Source organism: Silene latifolia, chromosome Y (genome assembly GCF_048544455.1).
Source record: "Silene latifolia isolate original U9 population chromosome Y, ASM4854445v1, whole genome shotgun sequence".
NCBI classification, from domain to species: Eukaryota; Viridiplantae; Streptophyta; class Magnoliopsida; order Caryophyllales; family Caryophyllaceae; genus Silene; species Silene latifolia.
In genome coordinates this window covers 395,192,203-395,202,804 of record NC_133538.1, presented here as the reverse complement: position 1 = coordinate 395,202,804, position 10,602 = coordinate 395,192,203, and the positions used below count along the sequence as shown (strand labels likewise).

The following is a 10,602-nucleotide window of genomic DNA, read 5'->3' as shown; positions in this document are numbered from 1 at the left end:
CTACAAAGTCGGAGCGATTGGTATAACCCTGATTAAATCTTCAAAAGGGATTTCACATTGGAAGTAAGGTCATTAAACATGAATTCTCTTGTAATGGAACAGATTAGTGGGAAATCAGTTGTCCAGCTTTCCCAGATTTTTCAGTTTTGTATTTTTGTTGAAATTTTTTGGGTAGAAATTTAATTTCATCTAAATTTATGGTACTGGAGTACCGGACCGGTGTGTGTTCTATAAACTAATATACAGTGTACTTGTATATGTTTCAACCAAAACTATATTTCTTGTTTAAGCTACGGCGATTTGCTAAGAGTGGTTTCGGTATGTAAAAGTTGCAATACTTGCAAACATATGACTATATGAGTGTGAAATAGAACACGAGAACTTGTACAAGTCGGAATATGTATTTGTAAATTATACGAACTTGGGAGTAATTTTGGGTGGGTTATGCACTTCGCTTGGGTTGGTTTTGGTCATTTTGAGCAAGGTGATTACGACACTTATCGGAGTTGACAATCATTGCTTCATCCGAAGACGCAACTCGAAGCAAACATAAAATTAGCAGGTTAGGATTTAGACGTTACAACTTACTACCCATTTATATAACTAAGTTTTAAACATACCCATTTATATAAAACTAAGTTTTAAACATACGACACAAAATTTTATATGAGCCAAACCAAGATAAATATGAGTAGGTTATAATTGGTTTGGGTTTGCTCGGTAACCCATTTATTCATCAGGACTTGGGTTAATTGGTTGTACGAGTTAGTTTGACAAATGCGTTTCACGGTTTATACGGATTAAGTGAGTTGGAAATGGTTTGCTTAGAAAGAAAGGTTACACAGTTCGAGCCTGAATTAGGTTTGAAACAATTGACACATTTACCTAACTAGGCATGTTTTTTCTGGCTTAATTACCGCTCATTTTAGTTCAGTTCAACTTAGTCCAAACGTTCAGTTCTGTTCTTTCGGCCGAAACGAACAGAACCTAAGTTGATTTTATGTTGAGAAAAACTCCTAATAACCCGACACGACACCATCTATCTACAAGGTTTGATTACATCGTAACGGTCTAGCCTCCAACAAACTTTACAGTCGCAACAACCACTATCTTGCATTACCTGTTTACCACATATCCAATATTACTCTATCACTCAATTTTCAACAACACAATAAATCAAATTCTACAAAACAAAATCCTTTCAATGTAATGTGGGTATTTCAATCTCCCCAAATCATTCAATCTTCAATATTTTTTCCATCAATTATACCTCAATTCAACCTGAAAATTTGCAGTTTTTCACAGCAAAAGAACAGCATTTCTGTACGTTCTTCAATCAGCACTGTAAATGATAGCAGTAAAAACCTGGAAATTCATTCGCTTTGTCAAAAGGGTAATCTTAAAGAAGCCCTTAATGTTCTTTCTTTAGAATTATACCCGACACAGCGAAGTTACGAGCTTTTAATCCGTTGTTGTTCGCTCCGAAAAGCTGTTTCTGAGGCTGTTGTTGTTCATCGTCATCTTGTCGATAATGGGTTTGGTGAAGATTCGTTTTTGGGGACTAAATTGATTGATATATATTCGGAATTAGGGTGTATTGAGTATGCGCGCCAAGTGTTTGATGGAATGACTAGGAGAAGTATTTATGTTTGGAACGCTGTTCTACGAGCTTTGGTGCTCGCCGGGTATGGGATTGAGGCGTTGAGTATTTATAGGGAGATGAATAGGATTAGAGTGCCTTGTGATAGGTTTACTTATACGTATGCGCTTAAGGCTTGTGTGGTTTCGGAATCAGTTAGTTTGTTGTTGGAGAAAGGGAAGGAGATTCATGGGCGGATTTTGCGTGATGGGTATGAAACACATGTTCATATTATGACGACTTTGCTTGATATGTATGCTAGGTATGGGGACGTAACGTATGCTAGCCGTGTGTTTAATGCAATGCCGGAGAAAAATGTTGTTTCGTGGAGTGCTATGATTGCTTGTTATGCTAAGAATGGGATGCCATTTGAGGCTTTGAACCTTCTCCATGAGATGGTTGATGGCATTAAGGAGTTCTCTCCGAATTCAGTCACCATGGTTAATGTGGTTCAAGCGTGTTCTGCACTTGCTGCTCTAAACCTAGGCAAGATGTTGCATTGTTATATATTGAGACATAATCTGAATTCAGTATTGCCAGTTAGCAGCGCGCTTGTGACAGCGTATGCAAGATGTGGGAAACTCGATTTAGCTCAAAAGGTGTTTGATCAGATGGATAAAAGGGATGTTGTTTCATGGAATTCGTTGATTTCGAGCTATGGGATTAATGGTCTTGGACATCAAGCTGTTCAGGTTTTTGAACAAATGATTAGTCAGGGCATTAAACCCACTCCTATATCTTTTGTAAGCGTATTAGGTGCTTGCAGCCATGCTGGACTTGTCGACGAAGGTAAAAAGTTGTTTGACTCTATGGCGAAACAACATGGGATTTCTCCTGGTGTCGAACACTATGCATGTATGGTGGATCTTCTAGGCCGAGCCAATAAATTGGATGAAGCTGCTAAAATCGTATACGATATGCGAGATGAACCTGGGCCTCAGGTATGGGGTTCTCTCCTTGGCTCGTGTAGGATCCATTGTAATGTTGAGCTTGCAGAGAGAGCGAGTTCTCAACTTTTTGATCTGGAACCTACAAATGCTGGGAATTATGCTTTGTTGGCTTATATTTACTCAGAAGCGAGGATGTGGCAGCGGCGGATTTGGGGAGGGGAAAGTGAGGGCACGTGCCCTCACGTGACGGAAAAAAAAAAGAAAAAAAAAAACTGAAAATTTATGTTTACATATTTAGAGCGCCTATTTTTAGCATGATCATGCTCTTGGTCTGGTGGTAAGAGGCTTATAAACTTCCCTGATGGTCTCGTGTTCGAATCTCACTATGGTTAGGTTTGGCTTATTTTTTTTTGTAGATTCAAAGTTAGATTTAATTAATTGAATTTCAAAATGATGTTACAAGGGTTCGAACCTGGGACGTTAGGCTAGTTTATTCAATGATTGTCCAACACACCAATTGCATACTAATATTGTTTGTTAAACATATATATTTTTATATCTATAGAATTATACACTTTTAGAAGTAGTTCCATGTAAAATTTCTCACTGTCTTATAAATAAAGATTATGGTACTCTTTGGTTAATTTTTTTACTATTTTCATGACGATAATATATGAAATTGAAGGGGTCTCTCGAATTTTTTTTACACAGGACCCCCAATTCTACCGCCGAAAATGGATATTCCCTCTAAAATAATGCACTTGGGCTTGTTGGTATTTGGTTTAGCCGTTTAGGGTTGGTTGATATATTTTTTCTTTACGATTATATTATTATGTATGTATTGACGATGAAAAAATTTTAATGTATAAAAGTTGTCCGCAAATTTTTTTTTTTTGGGGTGTGCCCCCCCTTAGTCAAATCCTGCATCCGCCACTGGGATGTGGGACCAGGTAAAAAGGGTGAAGAAGCTTTTAGAAGCACGAGGACTTCAGAAAGTCTCCGGCCAGAGTTGGATTGAAGTCAGAAGAAAGATTTACGCTTTCATGTCAGTGGATGAGCTTAACCCTAATATTGAGCAACTTCATGCTTTATTGGTTGAGCTGTCTGGGGAAGTGAAGCAACTCGGCTATATCCCACAGACGAAAGTCGTTCTCTACGACCTTGAGGAGGAGGAAAAGGAGAGGATTCTCTTGGGACATAGCCAAAAACTTGTAGTTGCCTTTGGTCTCATAAATACGAAAAAGGGTGAGACTATAAGGATCACTAATTACAATCCCAGCTCTACTCTCCTTAATTAGCGTACTTGTTAAAAAAAAAAAAAAAAAAAAAAAAAAAAAAAAAAACGAGAGAGAAAAAAAAATCCCCAAATCAAAGAACCCTAACTAAACTCTTTTGCTCCGCCGCCTCCATCATCCGCACTTGCCCTCCTTCTGCTTCCCCTACCTAATCGCCGGAGATAGGTTGGTCCCTTAGCCTATCTCCGGCGATTCGTCACATCTCCTACCCCCAAAACCCCCATTTTTTCAGGTTTATCTTCCCGTTTCTCCCTTTCCTTTTGCTGTTCTTCGGCCTTTGCTATGTCGCCGGAGACAGGCCCACTATTCTCTCTACGTTGACGGCCTGCTCTTCATTCTCTTTTGTTTATTACCGGATTTTCTGGCCTTCCGCTTTTCTGTTTTGAAGTTTTGATCCGTCTTATGCGGGTTGATTTGTTGACCCGTCTCTTGTGGGTCATTGTTTGGTTCAATCCGTTGGTCCTTCGATAACCACCGCTTCTTTTGCGTTTTATGAAGCGTCTTCATCACCATGTTGTTCCTCCGACGGTCTTGTTTACTGTTCTTTAGGCGGCAGATTTGCCTTGTTTACGATTGCGACTTGTCTCGAGTTCCTTTTTGATTGAAGTTTTTAACCTCCTTGTTGGTAGGTCTGTTATGGGTTTTGTCGGATTCTTTAATCGGTTTTTGAGCGGTTGGGTTGTGGAGTTGATGAAGTCTACGTTTGTTCTTGTCTCTGCATTTAAAGTATTGGGACTTTTTAAGTGAGAGTCTTCGTGTGGTATCCATCTTTAAAGATGTTTTTGCCATGTTTCTGTTTAAAGTTTAAGTGTGTTTTGTCCGTTTCTTGGGGTACCTTGTCCGTCACCGCCACTTTTCGTTCTCATTCGGGGTGATCCCCCATTTCCCCCATCCCCTGGTTTGTCATCCTGTTGATGAAGTTTTCTCTTATGTTGGTTCTCTTTGGTCTCCCAAGCGGATGTTTTTGGGTCCGATAAGGTGATCCCCCATTCCCCCACCTTTCGTTCCTCTTCTCTTTCCCTTGTGTTGACCGTGTCGTCCGTCCGTTTGGTCGTTTTGTTTGGTTTGGCGGTGGTCCTGGGAGGTGTCCTCCGGTGATTCGGTGATTCAGGTGATTGGGTGTCCCTGTGGTGTCTTGGTACACCTTGTTGTCTTGTTGATGGGTCTTCATCGCTTGCTCCTTCTCCTGCTGCTTCCATGTGGGTCCTTGTTGTTTCTGTGTCTTTTGAGTTTCGAGACTCGGGTGTTTGACCGTTTTGATGTGTGTGTTTGTTGATGGTGCTTTGGATTGGTTTCTCTGCTGGTTGTCATGGTGGTCGTCGGGTCCTTCCTCCTTCTTGTCGGATTGGCTAGTCTGGGAGTAGTGGCTCTTTTGTTCAAGAGTGGTCTTGCTTGGGTGCCTCGGTTGGGTTGGATGGCTTGAGGATGGTGTTCCTGCTTGAGTCAGTTTACGGGAGTTTACGGGTGATTTCGGGTGTCGGGGTTTATGTATGAGATGTGCTTGGTAGGGTGAAGTCGGGTGTGGCAATGTTGTTGGGTGGCAAGGGCGCGGTGGTCTCAACCTCATTGTTCCCCATGAAAGGTTTGTCTTGGAATTGCAGGGGTCTTAAGGACCCGTTTGCCCCTGCTATTCCTAAAATTAGAGCAATTTGTAGGTCTTTTCATAATAATTTAGATTTCGTCTTCCTTTCGGAAACTAAGTGTGATGTACTTTCAGTTGATGTTCTTCTGCGACCTATGGGTTTCCTTCAGTCTGTTGGATGTGATGCTGATGGCTTAAAAGGGGGGCTTTGGGTCGGTTGGAAAAGTAGTTGTAAATTAGAATGTGTATTTATCAGTTGTAATCTTATTATCCTCTTGGTGAATCAGTGTAAGGGTAGCATGTGGTATCTGTGTTGTGTTTATGGTGAACCCGATCATTCTAAGAGGGGTGCTGTGTGGGATAATTTTACCCATCATCTTAATTCGCTCGACAAACCCTTTTTGCTTATAGGTGATTTCAACCAAGTTGAGTTCTCTTCTGATAAGCTAGGTGGCAGTGATAAATTGATTCGAGGAGCAAACTTGTTCACTTATTGGAAGAATTTTCATTGTCTAATGGATATCCCCTTTAAGGGACCTAGGTTCACTTGGTGCAATAATAGGGATAGTCCACATCGAATTTATGAAAGACTTGATAAGGGGTTTGCTTCCAATGATTGGCTTTCTCTTTTCCCAAATACTTTTATCAAACACCTACCTATTCAAATATCGGATCACGCGCCTATAATCCTTGATACAAATATGGTTCTGAACACTAAGAAGAAAGTGTACAGGCTAGAGACTTGGTGTTTTGATCATGAATCAATGCAAAAATTTGGTTAAAGAAATTTGGGAAAGAAATGTTAAGGGTGATGCTTCTCATGTTCTTTTGGAAAAACTTTGTCGTATAAATACCGCTTTTAGAATTTGGGCTTGTAACAAAAAGGACGAATGGGGACTAAAGTGGAGTGAATTTGATCAGAATCTTGAGTCCTATCTTTTAGATATTGAGAATGGTGGTGATTCTGTTAATTACGAATCATGCCACAAAAAACTTTTGGAATTCTCTCTTCTTCTTTGGCACTTATCAAGCGCCAACGTACCAAGTTGAAATGGAATTGTGAGGGTGACACGTGCACAAAGTACTTCTTCAATTGGGTTAAAGGACGATCCAGTGCTAATCTTATCTTAGGTATTAAGAAGGAATCTAATGAATGGACTTTTGATATGAAAGAGATTGGTGGTTTGTTTCATAAACATTTCTCCACTATCTTTAATTCTGATTCTGAGCCTGAGTGTTTTGAAGATTACTTAAATAAGTATGGTTACTTATTTGATAATCTTAAGCGCAAAGTGGGTACGGAGGAGAGGGCCAAATTGGGTCGTGCTTATTCGAATAATGAAGTTCAAATGGTACGTGTTCCAATTGGGTCCTCTAAAATCTCCGGTCCTGACGGTATTTAAAGACTTTTTACCAAAAGTATTGGGCTATTGTTAAGAATGATGTTATTAAAGGAGCTCTCAATATCCTAAATTTCGTATTGTGCTTAAGGATTTCAATAAAACCTTTATTGTTCTTATTAGAAAAATGACTTGCTTAGGAGAGAGTTGGGGATTTTCGGCCGATTAGCCTCGCAATGTTATTATGAAAGTTGTCACAAAGTGTATTGCTAATAGATTAAAAGGGGTTATGGATGATCTTGTCGGTCCTTTTCGAGTGCTTTTGTCCCTAATAGAAGCATTATTGAGATAATATTGTTATTGCCCAAGAAATTCTTCACGTCATAAATCATAGGAGTTATGGCAAGATGGGTATGATGGCTCTAAAGGCTGATATGAGTAAAGCCTATGATAGGTTAAACTGGAATTTCATAAGAGGGGTGCTCTCCTACTTAAATTTACCGGACTCTATGGTTCAGCTTATTATGAGTACTATTGAATCTGTGTCTTACGAAATTCTGATAAATGGTGCTCCTATGGATAGAGTTGAGCCCGGCTGTGGGATTAGGCAAGGTGATCCTTTATCCCCTTATATTTTCGCGCTTTGTACGGAAGTCCTATCTCAAATGATTCTCTATGCCCAAAATAGCTATCTCATTAAGGGTATCAAAATTTGCAAGCACGGGCCGGAGATCTCCCATTTATTGTTTGCGGATGATTCACTCTTCTTTATCCGTGGTGACTATGAGAACTTGGATTTTCTCATGAATGTTATCGATGAATACTGTGCTGCATCTGGGCAATGTCTTAATAAAGATAAGTCATCTATTCTTTTTAGTCCAAATTGCTCCCTTATGACGGTTAAGAAGTGTTTGACTGAGTTTAAATTTGCTTCTAAGCATGATCTTGGCAATTATCTTGGCCTACCTACGAGTATTGGGTCTTCTAAAAGGGATTTATTTAAATTTCTTGTTGACAAGACTAAGCGAAGGCTATCCTCCTGGAATAACATTCTTCTCTCTTCGGCTGGTAAATTGACTCTTATTCGTTCTGTTCTGTCTTCACTATCTCTTTTCTCTCTATCGGTATTTCGTATACCGGTAAGTGTAACATCAAAACTTCAGTCTTTGATGGTGCATTTTTGGTGGAGTGGAACTAGAAATAATAAGTCTATTCATTGGTGTAGTAAAGATTTCCTTAGTAGGCCTGTGGGAGAAGGGGGCCTTGGACTTCGTAATGTTGGTTGCTTTAACCAAGCTCTTCTTGCCAAATCTGCTTGGAGAATCTTATGTGTTCCGGGAAGCCTTATCAGTAAAGTTATTGGTCCCAAGCTTGGTGTTCAAGATGATATTTTATTCCGCACGTTGGAAGGCTCCCCAAGCGTCGTCTTGGGCTCTCAAAAGCCTTGTTTGGGGATCCGATCTTATCTACAATAATATTGCTTGGACTATTGGATCTTCTTCTCGTCTTAATGCTTGGAAGAGCAAATGGATTGAGGGTGATAGTCTTCATGATCTTTGTGGGGAGCTTTGTGATGCTCCTATTGATCCTGCGTTGTTGGTTGGTGACCTTCATGATAGTCATAGGAGATGGGATCTCTCTTCTCTTGGTTTCGATCCGGGTGAGGGAGTTACAAAGAAAATCCTCGCAACTTATATCCCGTGTCAACCCTCGGATGACTCCTTCTATTGGAAATTCTCTAAACATGGTGCCTTCACTGTCAAGTCGGGATACTATGTCGCTGCTATGGCCTTATCCAATGGACCTACCTCGACTGCTGATCTTTCTAGAATGTCTGCAACAATTGTGGCCTTTTGCAGATCTAAACTCTGGAAGTTGCCTATCTCTAACAAACTAAAGGTGTTCTTATGGAAATTTATGGCTAATGCCCTTCCAGTGGGTTCTGAATTCCTTAGACGAAAAATGAATTGGCGCTCCTCCTGTACTCTTTGTGATAGCTCATCTCCTTGTGTGGAATCTATTTCTCACTTGTTTAGAGATTGTAGCTTTGCAAAGGCTCTATGGTTCGGATGCCCTTTAGGTCTTAAAATCACGGGAGGAGTGGACATTGATGCTAGGGTTTGGGTCATTAATCGGGTTACTTATTTCCTAAGTGGCCCAGATCCTAACTCCCTTATTTTCCCCCTTATCGCTACCCTATGGAGAATTTGGTGTTGCAGGAATGATATGGTCTTCAAGAATCGTCGCCCTTGGCCTATGAGTGCTCTTCTCTCTATTCTTGGTGACATTCAGTGTATGAAGGAGGTAGTGGGCGAAGGATGTTAGCCTCCTTCGAGCGTCCTTCTTTGGACTCCTCCCGATTTTGGGTTAGCTAAGAGGATTAGAAACTCCTTCCCCTATTGGATTGTTGGTGGACCTGGGTGCGGAAATGTTTATACCGTCAAGTGTGATGCTGCTTGGAAGGATGATAGAAGTGCTGGCATGGGGTGGTGTTTATTGGATGCTAATGGGATCTTAAGGAATACTGCTCACGCTCGTTCGTTTGCCTCTTCTGCCCTGCATGCCGAAGGACATGCAGCTATCATGGCGCTTAAATGGGCCTTGGACGAGGGGTACCTTCATGTTAGACTTGTTACGGATTGTCTTAACTTGGTTTTGCGAGGCTGGGGCGGAGAAGCCAATTGCATCTCTCAAATTGTATTATCCATGATATTAAGTCTATTGCGTCTCATTTTCATTGTTGCTCTCTTAGTTTCTGTCCTAGGGGAGTGAATAGGATAGCTCATAATCTTGCTCAGGGAGCTCTTGTGTAAGCTATACTATTTGTTGCTGTCAAAAAAAAAAAAAAAAAAAAAAAAAAAAAAAAAACAACTTGAGGTTATGTGAAGATTGTCATACAATGACCAAATTTATCACCAAATTTGCCGGGAGAGACATTATGGTTCGTGATGTTAATCGTATACACCATTTTCATGATGGTGTTTGTTCTTGTAAAGATTACTGGTAACTTCTGCAAAATTGTCTTCATTTGTTATACCTTGAAAGTCCTAACAACATAAAGACTTACCTTAACCAAGAGAAGTTTTACATGTAAGATGACCACACAATCTACTGCATTACTCTTTGCATTGAAGAGAAAGGAATGATCAAAAGAATGGAAAAATGACAACTTAAAACAGAATAAGGCCCTGTTCTTTCTGGCTTTTTAGAGTCGAATCGAATCGAATGGATTTAAGCCCGAACTAAACGAAATGAATCGAACTAAATGGAGCCGAATCGAATCAATCGAATCGAATGGAGTGAGTGATCGAATCGAATCAATAGAAAATAATGAATCGAATAAAGTGAATTGAAATTTGAATCGAATCGAAATAATCATATTAATATTAATAATATTAATAATAATAATATTTAATATTATTGTTATTATCAACTATAATAATACTAATATTCATAGTATAATACTATTTATACTAATACTAAAATTTTTAAGAAAAAAATTATAATATTATATATGAATAATCATAAATTATAATAATGAAAAAATAGTAATTTTTTACTAATAATATTCTTAATAACAATAATAAATAATAATGTCAATATTAATAATGATATTAGTAAAAATAGTTGTTTCGAATAAAAACACTCAAGTAAGAGTTGCTCGAATCCGGGTCGGGTCAACGCGCTCCTCTCAGACGATGACACCTCGAACCTATGCTTGCTCTCTCCGGATGGATCTTTTACGTGTAACAAATAGGGCCTCGAAGGGTTTGCAACAGGTCCTTCTCTGATGCCTTATGGTACTGGTGGATAGTTGAGACCTTGCTTGAAGCTAAGGTTTCCGTGCCTCTCATAG

The 10,602-nt window shown here is 39.6% G+C and overlaps 3 protein-coding genes across 3 annotated transcripts; all 3 read left to right on the top strand.

Annotated features, from left to right (window-relative positions):
• Positions 1–730: 730 nt before the first annotated feature.
• Positions 731–3,412, top strand: LOC141634461 (pentatricopeptide repeat-containing protein CRR2, chloroplastic-like). Its single transcript, XM_074446628.1, has one exon. The coding sequence runs from the start codon at positions 1,210–1,212 to the stop codon at positions 2,803–2,805; it is 1,596 nt and encodes a 531-aa protein (XP_074302729.1). The 5' UTR covers positions 731–1,209; the 3' UTR covers positions 2,806–3,412.
• A 55-nt stretch (positions 3,413–3,467) lies between these two features.
• Positions 3,468–3,827, top strand: LOC141632125 (pentatricopeptide repeat-containing protein CRR2, chloroplastic-like). Its single transcript, XM_074444702.1, has one exon. The coding sequence runs from the start codon at positions 3,468–3,470 to the stop codon at positions 3,825–3,827; it is 360 nt and encodes a 119-aa protein (XP_074300803.1).
• Positions 3,828–5,351: 1,524 nt separating this feature from the next.
• On the top strand, positions 5,352–6,188 carry LOC141632124 (uncharacterized). Its single transcript, XM_074444701.1, has one exon. It carries the CDS (start codon positions 5,352–5,354, stop codon positions 6,186–6,188), a length of 837 nt encoding a protein of 278 aa, XP_074300802.1.
• Positions 6,189–10,602: the final 4,414 nt, after the last annotated feature.

Excerpts from the sequence above, each read along its gene's own strand:
- LOC141632124 (XM_074444701.1), top strand. The coding sequence starts at position 5,352 with ATGTTGTTGGGTGGCAAGGGCGCGGTGGTCTCAACCTCATTGTTCCCC.
- LOC141632125 (XM_074444702.1), top strand. The coding sequence starts at position 3,468 with ATGTGGGACCAGGTAAAAAGGGTGAAGAAGCTTTTAGAAGCACGAGGA.
- LOC141634461 (XM_074446628.1), top strand. The coding sequence starts at position 1,210 with ATGTGGGTATTTCAATCTCCCCAAATCATTCAATCTTCAATATTTTTT.